General features: G+C 35.0%; 1 protein-coding gene across 1 annotated transcript in view; it reads left to right on the top strand.

Moving 5' to 3' along the window:
• Nucleotides 1-15472: 15472 nt before the first annotated feature.
• The window catches only part of LOC145312568 (uncharacterized), a 49098-nt gene continuing 39065 nt past the window's right edge, over nucleotides 15473-25505 (top strand). The window contains exons 1-4 of the mRNA XM_080151824.1: nucleotides 15473-15533; nucleotides 18761-18864; nucleotides 19214-19287; nucleotides 19539-19612. Of these exons, the coding sequence (XP_080007950.1) occupies nucleotides 19550-19612 (63 nt within the window). The 5' untranslated portion in view covers nucleotides 15473-15533; nucleotides 18761-18864; nucleotides 19214-19287; nucleotides 19539-19549. The remainder of the gene's footprint in view (nucleotides 15534-18760; nucleotides 18865-19213; nucleotides 19288-19538; nucleotides 19613-25505) is intronic.

Raw genomic sequence — 25505 nt, 5'->3', positions numbered from 1 at the left:
AATTTTCCTATTTTTGAAGCTAAAAAACGATTTTTTTTTAAATGTTTATCTTTGAGTAAATTTTATTTAAATAAAGATATATTTTAACGACCCACCTTCCCCCCTGACCGTTAAGGGTTAATGAAAAACGGTTTTAATTACTGCGCTATTTATGGACAAAACAATCCTTGTTTTTTATTACGTACCTACTATAAATAAGTCTAGTTTGTTATTAGATATAGAATACATGGATATTATATTGTGAGAGATTCTCACATACCCTGATAAAATGTTTCTACCAGCTGGCTAATACCCCCCCCCCCCCATGGAGGGATGTATGACCAATATCTGAGAATTAAAAGAACAACCTAAATTGACCTGTCACAATATCCACGTATTCTATATCCAATAGTTTCTTCATTCTCTGGTCAAAGACAGACTTTTACATAATGTAAATTTTCCACTAAGCTTTATTTTCATAATTTCAATTTTCATAAAGCAACATGCCGAATGTCAACTAAAAGTGTTTTGAATAAATGATTATTGGGGTAAAAAAGAAAATATTTATTTGAAGAAAATTAAATTTTGCTACAATATATCATGAAACAAGGATGACAACATCCATAAAAGCGAAGCTCTGAAACGGTAGGACAAAAGGGCATTAACACTGTCAGAACTGAATAATCAGAATATAAATGTATGAGAGTCGAAGCAAAATTGTAAGTAAATTTGTTGAAAAATTGCTTGATGCAGGAAAATGTTTAAGGACATACTTACATTAGGACTTAATTATAATTATATATAAGCTTTGCTTATAATATTGTACTTTGTTGTCCCAGGAATCAGTATACTAAAAATCAGATCAATCGGATAATTAGATCATATAAAAAAATTTTGAAGAAAAAAAGTAAAAAATCAAACATGATGAAAATGGACGTACGTACATTCTGGTAACGATTATAGAGTTGCTACGCTTTTTTAAATTGTACCTAACTACTACAGGGATCACCATGCAAAATTTGAAATCGATAGGACAATTCTAACGTGCCTAAATTAACGAAAAAAGCTTTCCGTCACAATTATAGAAAAGCTTCGCTTTTAAAAATGAATGCTCGAGATAATTTATAACACGAAATAATATAAACAAACATTTTTTTCCTGAAAACTAGAATCAGAAAATTAGACCAAAAAGTTTTTGTTTTGTTGTTATGATTAACGGAACAGTTTGTACTGAAAGTTGTATGCAATTTAGGATTTAGATTTGTATCATAAATAAAGAATATATTTTTTTTCAAAGGTTCTGTTTGCCTCTTCTATAAAAATCTAATATCTCAAGGTACAATTTGGACAATTACAATAAACAAAATTGTCCTTCTGAATATGAAGATTTTTTGTGTAAAAGTTTAAAAACTGCTTGTTTTTTTTATAAATGGACAAGTATAATTTACGGTCCAATGTGCCTTCCCTTCTCGACTGAATGTTTCTCTGTCTCTATGTCTATATAAGCTTTAGATTGATTTCTGAAAGTGGAGGGCCGACTTACCCTCCACCCCCCTATAAATTGTCTCTAGAGTCCTCTAGGAGCGTAGCTGCTAGTAGATAAAATATTTGCTAATATAACCATCCATGTCCTCGTATTGTATATGCATTAGTACACTTTATTATTTTCCTTATATTTTATTAGCAAACAATTTGCAACAATTCGCCTTAGTTACAACAAATTCACCTTTTAAAAAACTTTTAGGGCGTTAGGGAGTAGGTACATTAATTTTATTTCATTCTTTATTGTAAATATAAAGCAAAACACTATTAGTATTTCCAATAGGCAGTTTTTGAAAACATGGATGACACAATCCATATGCCGAGAAAAATCACATTTTCATCTTAAAGCGTTATATGGACTGACTGACGGAAAGAAAAAGTTAATTGTAGAATAGCTTCGCTAATAAAAAATAGCCAAATGTGATCATATCTATGGTAGGTGGGATAGTAAACGACGACCACTAAAATCTTACAAAGATTAGATACGGGATTAGATGTATAGATACTTTTTACCCAAGTAAATAGAACGTTCAGAAAAATAATAGTTTTTACTTAACGGAGAATTTTATTTTCATACATTTCAAGGAACAGAGTGTCCCATCCCCCTGAAAAAAAGAAAAGAGAATGTATTCAAATCATAACAAAGTTAACTCAATAGTTGTCTTAAAAATAACATTGGCTGGCAGTCATACATTAAACTATTTCTGTTCCAAGTAACAGTAAGTCTATCTGTGATGAAAGATCTTGCCAACCGCCGTACCGATATGGCTCTCCTTTACTTTGAAGCTTATTATAGGTTCAGGGAAGTTTTTTTTGTTTAAGGAGAAGGTATCAACACCCTTCTAATAGAAATTGCCAAAACTTATATTTGAGAAGGTGATTCGACCCCTACTCTAACCACCTAAAAAAAAGTTTCCTAGAGGCCTATCAGGGCGTAGCCTTTTGTAATATATAATGCAATGAATATATACTAGATAAAATAAAATTTATATTTTAGCTCTAATATCTATTTATTGAAAATTGCATTTCCTGTTAAGTCAATACAATATTGTGTATGAACTCATGGACGAGGTAAAACTATTTTGTCTCCATCTTTTCAACCAGTGAAAAATAGTTTTTATAGATAAATAACAGTATTTGTTTTTCATTGGGGGGCGAGGTAACATAGGGTTGTAAAATCATACAAATCAACAAAAGGTGTAATTTCTAAAATTTTATGTATTTTAGATATCTTATTCCTTATTCCTGACATATTCATTCTATATAAACCTTATTCACATAATATGTGAAGCTTATAACCAGTTCCAGAGTTGTTGAAAACATGATAAAGTTAAAAATACAGTACAGGCTTACGTGCAATGGTAGTGTTATATTACAGTGACAAATCTACTCTAGAAATCAGCTGTAGCGACTGGCTTCATGATAAATCCATATTTAGAATATGCATATACATAAATGCACTTTTATTATCAAGGATATAAGGATATATATAGCTAGGGAAAGGGGACATTGGACTGTAAATTAAACTGGTCCCTTAAGTTTTATAAACACACTCTTTCATTTTCGTTCGGTTAAAAACTCTAGTAACTTATGATTGATTGGTTCAAACAGAGTCCGAATTGTTCAACCAATAGCTTTCATGTACAGAAGGGGTAAATTGGATAATTATCATTGTCTTATCACTTAAGATCCCAGATGATTGTACTATACCTGATTTATATCATGTTTTTTTTTCAGTTTTTAGTAAAAAAAAAAGGTTTCCTACCTAATATTTAGGTTTATAATTATTTTTTCAGTATGACATCAAAACCGATTAAAGTGCGATGAATTAACTGGTTTTCAGCCATTCCCACGAATATTGAAATAAAAGTTATTAGATTAAAGCCAGTTTTGTTAACCCCGAGGGGCCTATTTTAACACGATGCGACCAATAACCAATTTAAATTTATAAAAAAAATTGAGATTGTGGCTGCAAAATGGAATTGTCTGTTCAATTTAAAACATTTAATAAAGGATAATTTTAAAGGATAATATAAGTTTTATATTTTTTCATACATAGGTTTTATCTATAAGATAAGTTTAAATGCAAGACAATTTGCAATAATTAATTTAAATACCAATGGTTTACATGAGAGTGGACTTAATTAAAAAATATTTGGTTTTTGGCTTTTAACTTATATTTTTTGGTAAAACTTGTATTAATGATTAAAATTTAAAATATTTGGTTAAAAATCCAATGTTAACACTAAATGGAAAAACTGAAATATATAAATATTAATGCCTATGTGGTATCCGCCTAGGTTAAATGGCAGACACCAGAGTTCAAATGACTACGGCAGTGGGAACAGACGTGGACACATATATTATAGAGAAGCTATGCTTCTCTAGCAATCACTAAATAATAAACAGAGTCTATTCAGTTGTTTCTTTATTCAGGGTCTAAGGTTTACTAAAGTTATATACAACAAACAATAAATACACAGATTGGAATAAGTAATCATAAACAGAATCAATATAATACATATACAATAATCAGTTTGGGCAATAATGATCCCCCATCCCTGGAAAGGGTGGGGGGAATTAACAATACAGCTTAACCATAATAAGGCTGTCAGAATCTATCATTAATTTTAGGCATAGGGAGGGGGTCAGCAGACCCCTTCCCCAGGACTCGGGGGAGGGCCCCCGGCCCTTCTCCGAACCCAGGTCAGGGTTGCCAAAAATATGGCTCACGGTTGCCGAATACCACAACTCTCCCCTCGGAAGGCTGGGAGGGGGTTTCCCTGCCAGACTTCCGACAGTGGTTGAGGCCTTCGGCCCGCTCCTTAGGGGCTAATTTATATACAAGCGATAATGATTCAATGGAATCCTAGTGGTGATTTTCAGGGCTGATGGGCCCCCAACGTGGGATAGAAGGTAGAGGCTGGCTTTTGTTGGACACGTAGCTCGGCGCCAGCAGGTGTCAGGTTGGCGTGGGGCACAGCCGCTGCGGGACCGGTCAGTAACGGGGCATTCTGGTTGTTGTTGGCAGCGGCTGGGGCACTGGCTACCAGGTTGACCGTCTGGGCGACAGCCTGGCCTCCCGAGGGGCCGCGGGGCTTTCCAGAGTGTGGCCCAGGCCTGCCTGGGCGGTCGTTTCCACTATCGGCTGATTGCATGGATACCATTTCCTTGGCTGCTTCCCGGCCGATAGGAATGGCATCCCAGTCTACTGAAAAGTCCCGGGACTTGGCATGGGTGAGCCTGGCTCTGGCCAAGGCCTTGCGATACAAGGTTGGGTGGTACAGGAATACTTGTGACATCGCGTTCATGGCAGCCCGTACACCTCCTTGTGCGGCTGCCAGGGAAATGATGGTTAAGTCTCCCAGCAGCTTGAGGATCAACAACAGCAGACACAGTATGGCTGCGCCATCTCCCCACTCGTGAATAGCCTGTCTGAACCCAGCCCAGACATCCAGGGTTGCTTCTCCTTCCTCTGCCAGTCGGTCAATATCGTAGGACACGATCCCATGGTCTCCGGTGGCTGAACAGCTACCTTGCTGGACGCATGAGCCATACGACAGGCCGGTCAGCATGGCGGCCTTATACGCTGGGAACGCTAGCAGCTGCTGCCAGTCGTTCAGCTTGGCCTGCGAATACAATCCTCCCGAGCTGAAGTCATCCAAGGGCTCGGTCAGCAGCTGCTTGGGTGTATCCAGCGGGGGCGGCCTCTTCTTAGGTGCGGGGGTTAGCTCTATCCATCCTTCCTCAGCGTGTACAGTTAGGGGGTAGGTGGAGGAGCAGGGAATTTTGGTGGCGTGGCCGCTATACACCTTTGTCACGGCATCTACAAATCCTGTGGGCTCCACCGGCACCTTGTCCCAACATTCATTGCTCTCCCTGACCACATACTTATTACGTTGGCAGGTAAGCTGGAGCAATACATCTCCCCTCAACACAGAGAACGTGCTCCCCTGGACGCGCACCGGATTGGCCGGGTCTAGCTGCTGGAGCTTCCAGCAATTGGCCGCTACTTCTTCTGCTGCGGCGCTTCTCATTCGAGTTTCCAGGGTAAATCCGATGTAACCTGCATGTATCTGGGCCTGCAGGGGGACATCCACATCCCTGGCCGATACTCTGGGCAGCGCTGCCGCGGCCGGGTCGGCTGCCACGAACAATGCTGGGTGGTTGGTGGCATGGGCCTCAAAGTCGCAGTTCACTATTGAGGTGGGGGTAGTCATGTTGATGAAGAATTGGGCTTGATGGTCAACCAGAAACGCATCCATCACCAGGCTGGGCTGGAGGCTGCGGATCAGCCTCAAGGGGCAATCTCTCCCCAGGTGGTCCCACACGTAGGTGGCCTCTCCAGTGATGCAGGACAGCTCGGAATGGGGACACTCTAGGGTCAGGTGGTCAGACTGGGACTCCACCCGTCCATTCTCGACTACGTAGGTCTCCTCCTTGACCAGCAGCCATCGCTCCTGGAGCACTAATTCATTGCGGTACAGCTGGCCTTCGAAATGGACATCCTCCCCTTCACAACCCACCCCCTCGGGGCTGTTGACCAAGGCGCCCACCATATTGAGGGTGAAGAACAGGGGGTGGTTCAGCTGAAACGTCAATGGCTGGGTCTTGCCTGGCAGAGTGTAGACTCGGTTCCTGGCCAGGTCTCGGCACATTTCTGGATCAATCTTGGTTGGCGGCATGAGGGTGGGGACCGAGGTCACCTTGAGATGGCCCCAGACTCCACACCTAAATGTCCACTGGGACACTGCGAGTTGACAGCTATATCCCGTGGTCTCCCTAATCTTGACTTGCTGCAGGACATGTATCTCATGGCCCAAGGGCACTTCCTGGTGTAGCGGCTCCTTGCTACACATCTGCTCCTTGTTGTAGGCGGTGACATGGGTGGGGTTGGCACAGTCCCACCCTACCAAGACATAGCTAGTTGTAGGCCACACAGCTGCGAGCAGTAGGCCCCACAGGACCATCCACCAGTGTGAGAATCTACCAGACAGCCATCGACCTCGCGCACGCATCTGGGGATCCTCGGCTTGGGTCACAACTGCTTCTTGGGGCTGGACACTGCTGGGCTGCTCCTGGCTAGATATAAATTTCCATTGAGCGTTATCTTTGGACGCCCAGGGCGCCCCGATACCCTCCCCAATGACAGACTGACAGGCGACTGGCGCCTGCCTGGGTGTCGGCTCCCCTAGCCCCAAGGGGTCCCTTCCCTTGTCCATGGCATGCCCAGTGGCATGGGGCTGGAGTGCGTGTGGCACAGGCTCGCCCTGTATTACATCCCTCCCCTGCCCTAGGAACTCAGGTGCATGTGGCACAGGCAAGTCCTTATAATCCCAAATCTCAATCTCCCCAGCCTCTGGTGCGGGAGGCACAGGCAAGGCTGGAGGGTTACAATACTTTGGATACAATACATTTGTCAAATTTAGCTTATCCTGGCTCAGTTGAGAATGGTGGACAGCTGGACTCTCTCTGCTGGCAGGGGGCGCTGGATGGTGTATGGCTGGGCTCTCCCTGCTGGCTGGTGGCGCTGGAGGATGGATAGTTGGGCCCTCCTTGCTGGCTGGTGGCGCGGGCTGACTGGGGGTGACGGATGTCACCCCTCCCTCTGGGGCTTCTGGCTCGTTCCAGGATCCAGGTATCTTGGTGGCGGCGACGGTTGTCGCCCCAGGCACCAGTGTGGGGGCGCTGGGTAGCACCCCCCAGTCATCGCAGGTGGCGGCGGCGGTTGCCGCCCCAGACATCAGCTTGGGGGTGCGGGGGCGCACCTCTCGTCCTTCCCACGTGGCGGCGCCGGATGGCGCCCCATACATCGACTCCGATGCGCTGGCTAGCGCCTCTTGCCTCTCTCGCTCAGCGGCCGCCAGGGCCTCCCCGTACACTGCCTCGGTGGCGCTGGGTAGCGCCCCTTCACTCTTGCTGGGTAGACTCGGTCTGGCAGGCCCCATCATGTTGAGGCTGAAGGGTTGAGGCCTCAGGACTTCTGGCTCTACAATGTTGGTCGGCTGCACGAACTCCGCGGTACTCCGGCAGGTTACTCAGCATCAGCTTGCGGTACTCGGCTGGAGCCGGCTGAGGATCGTCCTGGAGCCATCCTTGGAGCTGGTCGCCTCCTTGCGCTTGTGGCTGCTCCATCGGGTCAAAGGTTCAGCGGCGGGACACTAAGTTTTAAGTCAATACTATAGGTGGTTTACACTTAGGGCTTTCTAGCCTAGCAGCCAACACTGTTTATCACTAGGTTGGTAGTTTAACTACAAAGATCTAAAATAGGTGTACACTAGAGTACTTGTCACTAGCTTCTAAGTTGTAAAGTAGGCTGGTAGGTGTAGATAGTTGTTGAGGGTCTGAACTGCTGTCAGGAACTGATTTGGTTTTCCTTATCACACTATAGATAGGAGGGAGGAGCTTGCAAGTCTTTTTTTTCTAAAAATATCTCTGTTGTATGCTATGGAGTAGCTCCGCTCCTGTGTGTGTGTGTGTGTGTGTGTGCGTGCGTGAAATCTCCTTTCCTTGCAACGCGCCTACGCGCCGTCAGATTTGCGCACACAGGTAAAACGTGCACCTATCCCTCAATCTGCTCTCTCATTGGTCCGCTTTATCTTATTCGTCCGTTGAACTTTTGTTGCGTCCCAAGCTCTGCTGTGCGACCCGTAAATGGCGCTCTGTTCTCCCTGTCGCTATCTCCGCACTGTGGACGGACTTATTCAAGTGTGGGTAGAAGGGGGAGCGCGTGAGGGGACGGGGTAAAACCGTCCGTTCCCCCCTATGGGGAGGGGGGTGCTGCAGGTTTGAAGTAACTGGGTGGTGAGGTAATTGTGCCTTTTCCTTAATCCTGAGCTTATTGTTATGTCACCTCAATTGTATTTGCTCCAATTTATGGTGGGCCCCTCCCCTTCCGTGGGGATAAGGGGTGTATTTGTCGTGCTGAAGGCTTGGGGTCAGATTGTTTATCAATGCATTGTTATATTACATCTAGGTTCTATTTTTGGCTTTATCACAATACACAACAAATTTGTTTACCAAGCCTTGCCCATAAATCCATTGTTCAGCTTTCACACTAGGGTGGTAATCCCTAAAATCTGATATAATATCTGTTTTTCTAGATGGGTGGCTGCGCTGTAGCCTCTCAGGATACTTGGAGTTAACGTAGTTTTTCTTCTGCTTGGTACACTACACTCGTATTTTCGCCCACAGCTCGCAGCTATTTGGCTTGTTTCAGCCAGTCGGCGGCAGGGAATGTCCCGTCCAGCAGCGCCGTGTATCTGAATCCGGCTGGTGGCGGCAGGGAATGTCCCTTCCTGCAGCGCCGCTGGTTCGGATCCTGCTATCTCTTGCAGTAAATGTAGGCCTATTTTCAGCCGTTTGCACTTATTTGGCCTGTTTCAGCCCGTCCGCAGGCCTGTTTCAGCCCTTGAGCGCTCAATCCTTCATTAGATGTCGGCGCTTCTCGCGGTTCTCCGTCAAGTTTCGCTGCTCTCCGCAGTCTCTCGTCCGATTTCGCTACTCTCCGCAGCTCGGGTTCCGCCACACTTAGTGGTCTTTCGCTAGGTTTTGCTTCCACAACTGCCGGATACAGAGTTAGACCTTGCTATCCAGGGTGGGTAATTCAGGTTGCTTGTGTCAGTTTTGCCAGTTTCACTGCTGGGAGTACCTTAGCCTCAGCTGCACGTCTGCTCTACACTTGTGGTTTGCCGTAATCTCACACAGCTGTCACCAAAAGTTGTGGTATCCGCCTAGGTTAAATGGCAGACACCAGAGTTCAAATGACTACGGCAGTGCGAACAGACGTGGACACATATATTATAGAGAAGCTATGCTTCTCTAGCAATCACTAAATAATAAACAGAGTCTATTCAGTTGTTCCTTTATTCAGGGTCTAAGGTTTACTAAAGTTATATACAACAAACAATAAATACACAGATTGGAATAAGTAATCATAAACAGAATCAATATAATACATATACAATAATCAGTTTGGGCAATAATGATCCCCCATCCCTGGAAAGGGTGGGGGGAATTAACAATACAGCTTAACCATAATAAGGCTGTCAGAATCTATCATTAATTTTAGGCATAGGGAGGGGGTCGGCAGACCCCTTCCCCAGGACTCGGGGGAGGGCCCCCGGCCCTTCTCCGAACCCAGGTCAGGGTTGCCATAGATATGGCTCACGGTTGCCGAATACCACACCTATTGCTTGTGTATAGTTTTCGTATGCAGTATTTCAATATTAGAATCCTTAGTCATAGACTAATACTAGGCTCTATTTCTAGATTTAAAAAAGAAGTCTTAGGAATCAAGTTTTAAATAGGGATCTTAAGGAATAAGACAAGGACATTAAATTTATGCAACTATAACCCTAACAAACATAACCCTTCTGTGGATATATATTATTGGTTAAAAAGTTTATAAACTGCTAGTTTAAAGAAACAAAATAAAAATTAATGAAAGTAACCAAAGTTTTTAAGTCATTAAAAGAGATAACGTGTTGATTTAACTTTGGGTACCAGAATTACTTGCCTCCATAGTCTCCTCCCCCCCCCCCTCCGTCCCCACCAAATTAAAGAAAAAGTGAATGTCTTAGCCTAACTTATTACTTAGGTCATTTTTTTGGCTTGACATAGAAGCTAAAGTGAACATTTTAACTCTATTATTATTATTTTCTGCGTAGGAATAACAGAAAATTACTTTCCAATCCATCAATCAATTATGATGAAAATCATATTTGTATTTTCTACAATTTAAGGAATAAAGAATGTGCTTCTTTACCTCTATAACCTCTATAACTATTATGTTTTGAAATGTGAAGATTAAGGTAACGATGAAAATAAATGTTTTTAATAACAAAGCTACTCTTTAATTCTAAATGTCCGGCAGTCTGCCTTCCTGTCTTGTGAAAATTCTATTTAGAATATTAAAAAAGTGGGAATATTAGCACAAAAATAACCCCTTATCTCCTTCTTTATCATATAAATTAATAATTATTAGGTACTAAAGGCAGAATTTCATTTCGTAAGAATTAAACACCAATACAAAATAAATTGATTGTCATATTCCTGTATCTATGGGTTTGAGAACTTTTTCTATGAATGTTTAAGCAATCAAAAGACTAGGTATTTGTTTTTATGATCCTACAAATAGAAATTAGCGAATAGCTCGAATTATAATGGTGACCAAAGTTTTATAAATATAGTCTCAAAACTGTTGTCTCAAAACCTTTGAGTACTTTTCCTAAATATTGATTGATTTTTTCAAACTAATAGTATCTAAATATTTCAACCAATAAATTTGATCTGTAGAAGTGGTAATTATGTTTGATAATCATTAGGGATTCCTTCATTTAAGTGATTCTATTTTTGATTATATGCTATATATTGTTATAATTGGTAATGTATTAACAACCTTGCTACACCTTTTCCTAAAGCACATTCCATTAATATTGAAAACAGTTTACACTAGTCGCTACAAGATATATAGGACAAATTTATTTCAATTTATATTAAAAACAGTTTACACTTGTCGCTAAATATATATAAGACAAATATAATTTCTCTAATATTGGAAACAGTTTACACTAGTCGCTACAAGATACATAGGACAAATATAATTCCATTAATACTGAAAACAGTTACAATAGCTGCTACAAGATTCATAGGACAATTATAATTTCATTAATACTAAAAACAGTTTACACTAGTCGCTACAAGATATATAGGATAAATATAATTCCATAAATATTGAAAACAGTTTACACTAGTCGCTACAAGATATATAGGACAAAAATAATTCCATTAATATTGGAAACAGTTTACACTAGTCGCTAAAAAATATAGGTTAATTCAATACAAACTGCATTTTAAGTTTTAAGAGATTAAAATAAAAAATATGAAAAAAATTTTCATATAAAAAGACATCCAAAATATTCCTGATGATATTTATATCCTTAAAATGCAGTCGTTCTGATAGGTGCATGGCTAGCAAAAAAATACATTACCGTTAATTTCTCAAGAAAACGTAGTTGAAATCTCGATTAGTTGGTTCAACTAGCAGTTTACAAACTTTTTAAAGAATTATTATATTTACCCCCATTTGTGGTTACATTACTTTAACGTTCATTATCTTATCCTTGAAGATCAATGAATTTCATCCCAGGTAGATTGCTATGCAGCGCTGTGTGAATAGAATAAAAAACTGCGGATATATTCCTGGTTTTAAATGAAAGTCTAATCCCCCAGGTGGACCTTCTTGTCTATATACAAATATAGATACCATTTTTGTCTAGGGTTTATATTTATAATAGTTGCCTCGGCACGAGCCTTTAGGAGAAGGCATACAAATTTTAGGAAAATATCATTTACAAAGCTTTTCTAAAAAGTACAACCAATTTGGACTAGAATTTTAAGAGATCTTTAGCTTAATACAAAGCAAACCTCGTTACTTTATATAATACTAATATTATGATACTTTTAAAGCAACGACACTTACAAATTTTGACTCGACATACAATTTTACCAATTTAAAAAGTATTAAATCTGTGTTTCTGCTACTCCATGACCAATCATAACAAATAAAAAATTTTGTAATGTATATTTTGATGGCTTTCAATATTTTTTTTTTATTTTGTTATGTTTTAAAATGATATATTTCAACTTATTTATAAAATTTTATGACTAAGTGAGAACTATGTGTTGAAAGTAACAGAAAAACAAATTTCATAAATGGCCTTTTTACACATCAATGTACATTTTTTTAAATCTGTGAAATATCTTTGCATGTTTAATATTCATATGTATTTAAAAATAAGACTTTTATTCCTTAGAGAAAAAAAATACAAGATAAGGTATTATATGAAATTAGGGAAGCTTTACATTTTTCACTTTTACAAAAAGTTTTTATTTGATACCTTTATATAATACTATGAATACAAATTAACAATTGAAAGAATGACTTAGCCTATTACAGGCTTATTTTATTAACATGCTTTGTCAGTACTCCTAAACAATTGATAAACAAACAAAATATTTTACAGAATAAAATTTCCTACCCAGGAACTATATTTGTTGAATTGTCCATTTTTTGTGTGAATATTCCAGTCACATAGATACATTCATTTTAAATGGAAACTACACAAGATTTTTATTTTTTTGTATTGAAGCTACTAATTTACTTTATTGCAAAATTGAAGTCAAGGCATCTGTGCATGTACTGGCATCCAATCAGGGACGTTCCCAAAATTTAAAGTTTTTACCCCCTCCCCCCTTGGGACGTCTTTCATACATGATATAAAGATTACCCACCCCCCAAATAAAATTTTTAATGTTTAACTTTTACCAACCCCCCACCAAATAAAAAAGCTTGGACGTCCTTGTATCCGTATATTACCTAACCTGACCTAAAGTAATTAACCAACAAACATAAAACTCCTCCTCCTTTTTAAAATTATCTAAAAGTAAGAAAATGGGGGGGGGGATTATCAGTGTTCAACAAGGTGCTTCTTTGAAAGCACCAGTGATATTCTCTCTAATATCAAATTTGTTATATTTAGAAAATCATGTATATTTAATTTTAATTTAAATGTATTATATTTATTAATATCTTCATATTATTTTAATATATGGCAAAACAGAAGAAACTTTTTTCTGATTAAATATACTTTTATTGGATTGAAATTTAATTCATTTTGAAGAGTGTCTTCTTTAGCACTTGAAGAAAATAATGGTTTTTCTTTTCAGAGAAAAGAAAATATTTTAATTGTAATTCTTTGTAGGCAGCATTGTCCTAGTTACATTTTGATTGTCAAGCTTCTCTAGAAGTCATATTTGTTGGTATGTTTGTTGGTTGTACTTAAATATAAATTGATGAATGTAAATAAAACTGCTGAACCCACAACCTTTTTTTCTTTGCTCTAAATGGATATTATGACAGGTGAAAACTGTCGTCAATTTAGGTTGCTAACATGAAACTCATTTATTGGTTTGTTCTTTCATCCAGTAGGAGGGAAGGAGATGGGGATTATTTAATTTTAAGCCCAATGCGAGTTCCACTTTATTAGAAAACATGAAAATCTTGTGTAACATCCAAGAAATAGTATATCTATTTTGCTCTTTGATCTGCTTATCACTTTGGTTGTAATATTCCCTTACACCTTTTTTATTAGCATTTTTTGTGTACACTTATTTTAGGTTATTAATTATCAACTTGCTGTAAGATTATGGTTACATTGTTACAAATATTAAATCTGTTCTTGTTCATGTTTGAGATTGTCAGCTGAAACAAAATTTCTGATTTATGACAGTTAGAAAAGCAAAGTTTTTCTACAATTAAAATTAAATTGTATTTTGGCTTTAAGGTTCAGAAAAAAAGTTTTTTTTGTATTTGTCAATTTTCTCAACAAAAAAATTTATGCCAAATAAAGTTATATTTTTTGTTGTTATTTTTGTTTATTAGAGCAATGAACTTTGTTTGTCTGTTGTAATTTTTGCCAAAAAAATGCAAATAAGTTTGTAAATTAGGTTAACATTTTTATTTCTGATTTTGCATGTCATTTAGCTGCTTGTTATAAAAAAATAACAAAATAAGCACTAACAATAAATATGAATGGCTTTATAGGATTTACATCTGAATTATGTACATAAATCTTTTATTTACATAACAATGTAACAAAATTCTAACTTCTAAGAAATTATTTTGGATTATAAAGTTTTCAATGGGCCAACTTAAAAACTGCTATTGTTAAACAGTCAAAAATTTAGAAAGGAGAATTATCATTTTTGAGCAAATTCTAAATATAATCTTTCAATCAATTTAAGGAGTTTATTCCCAAATTTTTGTACACAGTTAAAAAAAAAAGTATTTGTAGTTGCACTGCACTTTGAAAGGGGGGCCTAAACCTGATTTCATTAGAAACTTTCAACCAAATTATAATTGGCGCAAACGGAAAGTTGAAACTTTTAGGATTTACTTAGAAAGTAGAAAGAAAGTGGTGGGGGAAGGTGTTGGGGTTTAACACATGCAAAGGGAAGGCTGGAAATGAGTGTGGGGAATTGCAGAAGTAAGAATTTGCAAGGTGGGTTGTGGGGTTACTTCTGGGTAGGTAGGGGGGTTAGTTCTGGGTAGGTAGGGGAAGTAGTTAGAGGTAGGTTGTGGGGGGGGGGGGGGGGTTGCTTCAAGTTTTTGTTGCATAACTGTCATGAAGGGTGTACATACAAATATAAAAACAATATGAATGTCAAAGGTATTGGATTAAACATATATGAATAAGTTCGCTTGTTAGACCTAAATTTAAGATTAAAAATCGCTTAAAAACCCTTATAAGACTATTTAAATAGTAATTCAAAATGTATTTTTAATAGTTGTTATAAAATCTTAATCAATTACGCATTGTGAATTATTTTGTTTATGTACGTCTTTTTTTCTCATATTTTTCTAGTTTTGTTGTTTAATTGATATTACTGCTACCTAATATCTTTTAAGCATATTACTATCTAAGTTATTTTTTGCTGACTTATAAGAACATAATCATGTAGAGGGATTTTCTTTTCAAGTGTCGCATCTACTCTGTTGCTCATTTTATCTGTCCATCCATTCTTCTGCCCCTATATATTGCACTTGTAATTGCAAAGTAGGATTTTAAGATAATTAAACACATCCATAGAATACCAAATAGTTGTAAATGTGTCCATTGAAACTAAAATCTACATTTGTGCAAAATCTTAAAATATTACAGAATTATAAAATTTATCAGAGAGAGAGAGTGGCTGTTTATTACAATAGTCCCCAAAGTTTATAATAATGTTTCTTATTCGTTTACTTTGGGGACTTGGGTGATTTTTTATTGGTTGGTCCATTAAGTCAAGTGTTCAATCATTTCAACCATTGTCTTATCCCTTTAGATCCCTGAAAATTTATAGTGGTTAATTTGCGAATCTATTTTTAAATGTTCTCTCTTATTTCAGATGTTTATAAGAAATGTTAGAATGCCGTGATTGAAAATCAAAGTTGTCTACTTCATTGGGTATATTTATTTCTTTTTAAATAACTTTGTTCATTTGTAGCAGAGCAACAACAAGTTAAACTATCTTTAATTTTTCATGTGGGATGAACTAGGTAAAGAAAAACAATAAAACATGTTATTTTAATTATCTGTCAAATTAATTAATTGACTCAAAAAGAATAGCACTCCATTTCCTCAACCCTATTTTGGTAGGGCACCTGAAAATCCCTCTCCTGGAGTAAGTGGGGCTTATAAGATTCCCCATCCCATATTTAAGAGATATCTGACACTCCCCCCCCCCCCCCCTCCACACACTTTGGAATAGGTTTAAATTAAGCACTGCAATTCTTATTGAATCCAACATAATGTAAAAAAAAGCTGAAACTTTACACAAACCACAAACAAATTCATTTTACCACAAAAGAAATTTAGAGTCAAAATGTCTGATGTTTATTTCTAAACAATTCTATTATTAAATCAAATTTAATTGTCATTACTACAAAATATGTTTAGTTTTGAGAAATTGAGGTTTATTAAAATCAAAAGCTTTTAGAATTTGGAATTATTTAACAGAAGATTTTGGTCAGTATAACCAGAAATAATCTTTTTTTGTATTCATACTTTGGTTGTGCATTACTACGTACATACGACACGGTTCATTTTTGTTTATGTTTTAATCAAAATTATAAAATTTTATTAGAATCCACCCCCCAGACGTATAAATCTTTCCAATTGTTTGTCGCAATATGGCTTATTCTATTCCAAGCTAAACGAATATTTAAAAAGACACTACCAATGAAAATTATTCTAAATATTTATTTCGAAACCAAGGATAAGAAGTAAAAGGAATAATTATTTGATTTTCATTTAAATGTATGTTCTCTTTAAAAGCTTTTTTGAAAATCCTTATTGTACTTTGAGAAAGACCTTTTCAGAGTGGAAAATGGGATCATGGAAATAAAACAAAGTTGCAGTATTTTCACAGTAGCTTTTCTCCTATTTCTAGCCCCTGTGGGAGCCAATTTCCTAACACTGCACTGCGAGGCAATCATTAACACTTACCTAAAATAACCTAATAGCAAATGGTACTGTGAAAATACGACGAAACCCGCTACTACGTTTTCTTTTCGTGATCCGAAAAGTGTTTAACCTATAAAGTATTTCTGCTTTGTGTATTTTTATTAGCGAAGCTATTTCATAATTTCGTCCGTCTGCTCTGGATTACATAACATTTTTTCTCGTATTCATTTGAATCCGGTGGATAGGAACCGGTTCTCATCCAAACGAAAAAACTATGTCTAGCATCGTATCATATACAGCTTTCTACGAATATAGAAATGTACAATCATAAGATTAAAACCAGTTTTTTAGCCCGTTCCTTCGGCACCTCGGGGCTAAAACACTAGTTTTAATCTTATAATTGTACATTCTATATCCGTGGAAAGCGGTTTATAATACGATGAAAGAAATATTTATTATAGGAAATACGTGTTTTAATAGCTGATATTAAAAGCACACTATTGAAATTTTGTAAGAAGATTCAAAAACCTTTGCAAATGCTCTACAATTATTCATTTACCGCTATCTGTCTCTTAGATACCTTTTTCCTCCATCAGAAAAGTGTGAAATTATGAAATACATCGAAATGTTGAAACTTATTGTTTAAATACTCTTTATTCTATACACTAAATCTAAAATTAGAATCTAAAATTTCACATTTTAGTGTCAAACTTTAAAATTACTGCTGTTATTTAAAGTTATAAAAGCAAAGATTTTCTATGATTTTCTACAATCCAACGTTCCTCGTTGGTTATATGAGGATATCAATATAAAGATAGATTTAGAAATATATTTTAAATTTTAGGTTTACAATTATTTATGTTTTTATACTTGTTATTCATACTTTCTTAAAATAGAAAATGCTAATTTAAGTACAGCCAAATAAAAATAAAATACATGCCCAAACGCATAAAAGCAATTAACATAAAGTTTAAAATAATTTATTATGTTTAATTTCTCTGCCCACTTGGAATGCAAAATTTTAATTGTTAATTTCCGCCATTTAGGTTTCCACAAAAGAATAAAATTAAGTCAAATTTAGTTTTATTCTTGAATAATAATCTATAAATAGTGCTTAAGGCAGGCTTTTAAAGATAAAATTCTGATTTTATTTTTAGAATAATAAACTGACCTACCATAAAAGTATAGAAATAGAAACAAATTTTAAGCTAATGGATTACCAATAAAGTTTAGGAGTTTATCTTAAATAGCACCTGTGAAAAACTTGTTTTCTTCATTTCATGCGTTTATCTTAAATATCTGCTGATAAATTATTTTGCCCGATTTTTATTTTCTGTTGTATTGTTTCAACATATTAACGTCACCTCATGAACTATGGATGACAGGCAAATTAAGGGTCCGATTATGTACATTATATATTATTTACATATGTGTTGTTTTTAGAGATTTACAAAAAGGGTCCATTTGTACAATTAAAAAATTATAAAACATTAAAAAGGCTAATTTTATTCAACTATAAGACGCAGTTTAGTGGTTCATAATCATAAACTTTCATCCATTCTGTGACTACTAGGTGTCCGTCACCAAATGACTATGAACCTGACTTTGAAAAAAAAATCAAGGTTTTGCCAATATGTATTTTAAACAGTTTGTTTTCATACATTTTTAAACAATAAACTTTTGATTTTTGTCCACAATGTTAAACAAGTATATCTATATTCATTAGAAGCGCAGCAAAAACAGCCTATTAATATTAATGGTGAAACAAATTTAAAACATTAAAATGTAGGAAAGTACTAGTAAAAAATATCTACAGTATTAAGAAGTAAACTTTTTGGATGCTGTCTAAAATGGTGCAAAAAATGGGGACAAATTTCAAATTGATTTGACGGGGCTGTTTATTTACGTCACAAGTGAGGGGAAAGAAAAGGGAAGGAGGAAAGAAACCCCCTAGAAAAGAGATGGGGGTACGACGTCACACGCCAAAACAATTTGAAATTTGTCCCCATTTTTTGCACCATTTTAGACAGCATCAACTTTTTGGTTGTCCGTTGAGATATCTAAACATGAACCGATAGAGTTCTCCGTTTTAGGATAGCTTCAATAGGTTCCAACCAACTAGGGGCGCATATGCCAGTACTGAAAGTTTCAATAATTCTTGTCATAGCTTCTTGAACAATAAAATGACCATAAGTAAATAAGTAACACTAATAATTACAATTTTACAGTGTTCTGATGGTTCATGGTGTGAGATGCTTGATAGAAGAAGATATTTACACAGTTCATCTATCATCATTCGTTGTCTTTGATGGGGTGCGATACACCCCCTTTGGTAAGATTAGATTTCAGTTCACATTTTTACTCTTTTAGAAGGGTTGTCGAATAAGGAATTAAAATTCACTACTCTTACTCTATTGATCTGGCCTTCTAATTCAAAGACACTTTCAAGCTAGAGCCCTATATCCTAGCCTTTAGATCCATTTCTTCTCCCGAAGCTACAACCACGGGCGGGTTGGTGAGGGTTGGATGACACCCTACCTCCCCACCCCCAAAGAACTCGCCTATGATAAGAATATTACATTTACCTATCACTTCTTAACAATCATTCCCAATACAGCTAAAAAATATATTAATCACATTATTTGATTTATTATAAAATTTCACTTTAATTTTCATTTTAGTTTGATATCTGATGGGGTTCACTCGAAGGTTTGCTAGTCGGGTTGACAGTGATAACCAGCTAGCTAATGCTGAGGTGAGCAATAATAAAATCATATCTTTATATTGTAAACCATATTTTCAGGAGAAATCAGCTGTTTTTAGGTAATAAAGTCGTTGTTGATTTTCTAGTGTGATGAAAGATTAAAGGGATGCTGAACTTAATTTTAGGTGAAATATTAGAAATATTTCCCCAACACTTTAAGAGTTCAAGTGAACATTAAGTTGTTCATGAAAACAATTCAGCTGCCCTTTAATTATGATTGATGTGAATAAAGTTATATTTAGTTTGATTTCTGATGGGGTTCACACGAAGGTTTGCCAGTAGGGCATACAGCGATAACCAGCTTGCTTATGCCGAGGTAATCTCATACAATATATTAAGTAGTCGGTCCGGGGTAGGAATACTGATTCTGATAAAGAATTGTATTTTACTTTTATTACTTTGGTCATATATTCTCCCAAAAAATCTATATTGTATCAATGTTTTCTTTGTCTAAAGTAAAAGTGAGACTAAATTTTGCATGTACAGTTTTTGTAAAAGTAGAAATTTCTGATTTTTCTCTAGCATTTGTTTATCAGAATCTTTATCCCTATCCAGTTGAATGTGATTGATCACTATAAAACTGTAAGGTAAGTGAAAGTGAACCAAATTTAATTTTCAAAAACTTCAATTAAATACAAAAAGCTTAGGTTGATAAAAGGTTCAAGATACAAGAGTAGATCTTAAATGGGTTTATCAGTGATTAGGAAAAAACACTTTTTAATTATAGATTTAAATGCCATTTGGGGAAAGAAAATTTTTAGGAAATAAGTAAATTTAAAACTAATATTGTGTATTTTTGCCATATTGAAATGAATAGTTCATAAAATTAGTAAGTATAAATTTAAAGCTAGTAGTTACAGCTGAAGTAAATAAGAAGATAGGTATTTTATTAGAAAGATAGTAGGAATATTTTTTGCAAATATTTTTCAACATTATTCAAAACAGGTAAAAAGTAAATAATCTAAAAAGCATGTAAATTAAAAAAGCACTAAATTATAAACCACTTTGCATATAGTTAACAGTAAAATTAAATAAACTAAAGAGTAAATCTTTTATTATCTAAACTTAAAATCAAAGCACCAAGATTTTTTCAATATGCAAACATAAATTTGTTGTTGAAACAGTCAGTAAAAATGAGAAAAAAACCCACACAGATGTTTCTAGATCAAATATATGTATGTATATGTGTACCAATGTTTTTTTAAAAATGTTAATCATACCTTTTTATTTAAGGAATCACATTCCCCCGTCTATTTTGTATCTAAATAAATTTGTTTTGTGTAGTTTTCTGTTTCTTCTATTTGCCAGATAATAGAAAAAAAGCATTTCCAGAAAATTTATAGACAATCAGATGGGAAAGATATCTTATACCATTTATTTTAGTAAAAGCATAGCTTTTCTACATAACATACCTTACATTATTTATTTTTGCTTTATGAACATTTTTTCTTCTTAATCATTATAAACTAATTTATTATCAAATTGAACCAAAAACAGGCCCGTAGTAGGTTGATAAAGGGAGATGTTACCCCCCACCCCCGCTGATAAAAATATAGCCCTGTAAAATCACCTGGAAAATACCTGTTCACGTAAATGAAAAAATTAATTTTTATGGTAAGAATAATATAAGAGCTGAAGTTATAATTCTAACTAAAAACTATTATAACTATTTGGATATTATAAGTTAAAACTACTATTATTGTAATCATTCTGTTTATATCCTAATAAAAGAAAGTACATACAAAATAAAGGGTTCATTTGCCTTCAGTACAAACTATGAATGAATGTTTTTAACGCTGTGATATTTATATTTAAATAAGTCAATTTGACTTTTGCAAAGCGTTTGATCCATACTTTTAATATGTATATCCGAGTATATAAATGAAAATAATTTTTTTTCTGTACTGATTGAGTTTTTTCTATTAGAATGGTATTGTGATATTTTAACACTTGGGACGGTTTTAGACTATTTTCTGCCTTTTTCTATACCCTTGGAATACAGAGCCTATGGACATAAACAGTATAAAATTTCCGCTTATCGAACTTTATAAGTTGAAAATTCAAAAAAATTCTTCTAAATAATAGATCTAAGAGGAGTAACTAGTCATTTTTCCCAAAGTACCTAGTCAAACACGACATCCCCCTCCCCCTCCTTTGGTAAGGTGAAGTTATAATAGGTACAGGGTAGTCCTGCATGGTTAGGCACCCGCAAATTTAGGTTCCTCAGGGTTAGAGCCTCTTTTGCAGAGGTCTGGAATAAAAAAAACAATCCCCTTTTTTTCAATTAAAAATTAAGGTGGGGGGGTTCTGTGCTCCCTGGGCACTTTTAGGGTTCAGTGTTTTCCCCCCTAACAATATAAAATTTGTCCGCAATCTAGTATACATAGAACCAGGGAGGGAGGGGACATTGGACTTCAATTTAAATCACTAACTACAGATATCTTGTCGGTGGCTCTTAAACTTTGGGTACTTTTATTTAATTTTGATTAGGGTTGGGCCGGATACTTTTTGGCCGGATACCGGTTACCGGATATCCGGCTTATTTATAATGCCGGATATCCGGTTCCGGCCGGATATCTGGCTAACGTTCGATATCCGGCAAATTACCGGAAATCAGCCGGATATCATGTAACCGGATAGTTTTAATATATAGAAAATGGCTGGATATTCGGCCGGATAACCGGACAGACCGCATATCCGGCCCAACCATAATTTTGATTGTTTGGTTTCGAATTATTTCGCCCACCAATAGATTTATTCTACATAAGTGGTAAATTTATTTTTCACCATTGCATTGGTAATGTTTAACAATATATTATCAAATGTCATATCCCTTAAGATCCCTGACATACAATATACATACACAAATTTTCATGAAGATTTATTCATAATTTTACACTTTTATACAAAATATATTATACATGAGCTGATGTTGTAAAAGGAAAGGAGAGAACCTTGTATAATCATATTCTATTGTCATAGGCTGACACAGAATTTTATGTAACAAGGACAATTATGTCCATTAGTGGTTTGGATAAAAAATATCTATTATTCGATTCCTGAAAATCCGCTAATAAAAAGCCAAACAAGTTATAAAGTGTTTGCGCTACATAAGATAAAGGTAAATAAACCAAAATATATTAATTCTTATGCATTAATATAAAATTTTTATGGAACAATAACATACTCGTTGCTTTAAATTTGGAAAAAAATATATCTATTTCGGCGGAATGCCATGACAAGCCTACCTCCCTAGTCTCCAGTGAGCGGGCACACAGTTGGGTTGCAAAATTTTCCACAAGAATTTACAATTTTTACTTCAAATTGATACACTTCACACAGTTTAACTAAATTTTGCTTTAATAAAAAAAATATTTAGTTTTAGAATCGATTTTAACTTTAAAAACTAAAGTATTATTTCTATTTTTTAAATAAACAATCCTATCTTACTAAATTTACCTTTTAGTATTTATCCAAGATAGTAACTTTATTAAACGCATCGTATAAGATATTGTCAGGTTTAGGCCAATTTTCATTAGCTATTCATTTTTTAAAAATTGAAACAGCACGCAGAAAACACAAAATTGGTTTTATAGAATTTTTGTTTTTATCCAAAGGTCATGTTAGAAATATTGTAAAATCTTTTGTACTTTTGCATTCAAACAAGGATTTAAACATACATCTAAGTGGAGCTTAGCATCAAGAAATTCAGAAAAACTGACAAAAACATTTATAAAAATATAAAATTTTTATTATCTGTCTTAAATTGATCCAATTATACTAAAATGTAAAGACGCACCTTCCTTGTAATGTTATATATATGAAAAGAGGCGACGTTTTCAACATCGGGTATAATTGTTCTAGACATACTCATTTTTAAAAAATATAACAGGATAATTGTACCATGTTATTTTTTTTACAAAAATGTTAAACAATCAATATGTTTAAAACGGAGGCAAAGACTTTCTTATTATGTTAAAGGAGCTTCATTGAAATGCCTAAATTTATACGTCCTTGATTTAGAAAAGCTTCGCAATCAAATAAAAATGCATTATTAAATATTTTATTGGCACAGCTTTGACTTTTTTTTTATGGTAAAATCAAATTCACGTTTTTACAGGGAGGGAGTGGACATTGGCCTGTAAACTAAACTGGTACCCAAAGTTTGTCAACCACGATAACTTATTCGTTTGTTCAAAAACTTTGGGTACTTTTATTATATCAATTTATCTTCCAATGTCTAATCCATTATGATAATGTTTTTGGTAGTATTGCAACTCCTGATGATATATTGATTTACATCCACTAAAATATACATGTATTAAATTAATTTTCTGTAAATTATAACCATTTTGGTTGAAAAGTTTGTACACAGCTACTTTAAACCAACCAATTACGATTTAATAAAAGTACCCAAAGATTTTTTCAGAATATGTTTATAAAACGAGTATACTTTACAGTCTAATGTACCATCCCTCCCAGAATAACCTCTTTTTAACTTTAGATATTTTCAAAAAAAAAACTATAACCATCAAATCTTACAAATGCAACGAGTTGACGGAATATATCATGTTTTGATTGATAATGCCTGTATAAATTGACTTTACTATTAATTTTCATTGATTTTAAGCTTGTTATTATAGTGATACTTATGGATATAATTGACTTTTTTTATTTTTCTTTCTTAATTTCATATACCATAGAAAGATACAGTTTCTATAAATAACTAATGTACAAGAATTATATAGCAGATATACAACTAAAATGCTTTATAATTGGTATGTAAACTTAATTCTTCATATAAAGTTTTAAGGTGTTTGTCTGTAGCTTAGGATTTCGAATAGTGAAACTATTAAGTTCTCCATAAGACGGAAGCTATTTTTCTGCCCTTACCTATTCCCTGAAATATAGATCCACTAAATGCTTGTATTATCTATTGTATATATTATACTAGACGTATATAGCAGCTTCGCTACTAAAGAGCTTTATAATTGGTATGAAAATTTAATAGTATTTATTGTATGTATGTCCAGAAAATTCTTATACCAGACTTATATAGCAGCTTCGCTACTAAAGAGCTTTATAATTGGTATGAAAATTTAATAGTATTTATTGTATGTATGTCCAGAAAATTCTTATACCAGACTTATATAGCAGCTTCGCTACTAAAGAGCTTTATGATTAGTATGTGAACTTAATATTATTTCTTGTATGTATACTGTATAGCTAAGAATTGTGTGTTTGTAGGAACGGGAATATTTATACTGAAGAAATAATTATATACATCCAATTTTAAAGTCTTTTTCAGATAATTACCTGCCTTAGTCTTCATTGACCCTTGAATTTGCAAAACACTCTTTCTTTACATTTTTTTGCTTTCTCAATACAAATGTTGATATGTTATTTTTGCAAGCCGTTATACAATTTTCGTAAAAAACTATTTTATAATTATAAATGATGAGTTATTTTTAACGAATATAATAATTTTAGTCAAGTTAGGTCTTCATTGGTGGAATTTAGAGTATGCTTATATAAAACAAATCAACTAAAAACCATTTGTAAAATATTTTGTATTATTTTTATTATAACAAGATATTTCCTTAAATAAAAACTTTTATTATATACTTTCCGCCATTCAAAAAAACAGTTGCTTTTACAAAAAAAAGGAAGAAACCATTATTTATTCGACTGATGTTAAAATAGAGATATTTCTTGGGGTTGCCTATCCCCGACCCTGAGCAGAAGCCGTCAGAATTTCTACTTTAATCTGCCGCAATATAAAACATAGAAAATATATCATGAAATATTGTATACAGTGTCTCTTCACTTACACATATTTCACATATACTTGTCTACCAAATACCGAGGGAGGAAGGGGACACTGGACTGTAAATTACCCTGGTACCAAAAGTTTTATCAATACCTTATCTTACTCGCTGGATCATAAAATTTGGGTACTTTTATTGAATTTTGATTGGTTGCTTGCAACCGAGTAGTGTCCATCATTTGCAACCAATAATACTAATCTACAAAATTAGGAATTTTGTTTATCATCATTTGGGATGTGTAGTGTATATTTTTTTCATTGTCTTATAAAATTAAAATCTCTGAAATTACCTCGTACTATCACTCTAACGTCATGACACAAATCCAATCCTTTTTAGTTCAAATACAGGAAAGTATTTTCTTTAGGATGATAGGTTAAGAAT

Source organism: Acartia tonsa, chromosome 2 (assembly GCF_053477335.1).
Source record: "Acartia tonsa isolate MP-2025a chromosome 2, ASM5347733v1, whole genome shotgun sequence".
NCBI lineage: Eukaryota > Metazoa > Arthropoda > Copepoda > Calanoida > Acartiidae > Acartia > Acartia tonsa.
Note: the sequence above shows the minus strand (reverse complement) of the source record. Positions and strands in the feature narration are given on the sequence as shown.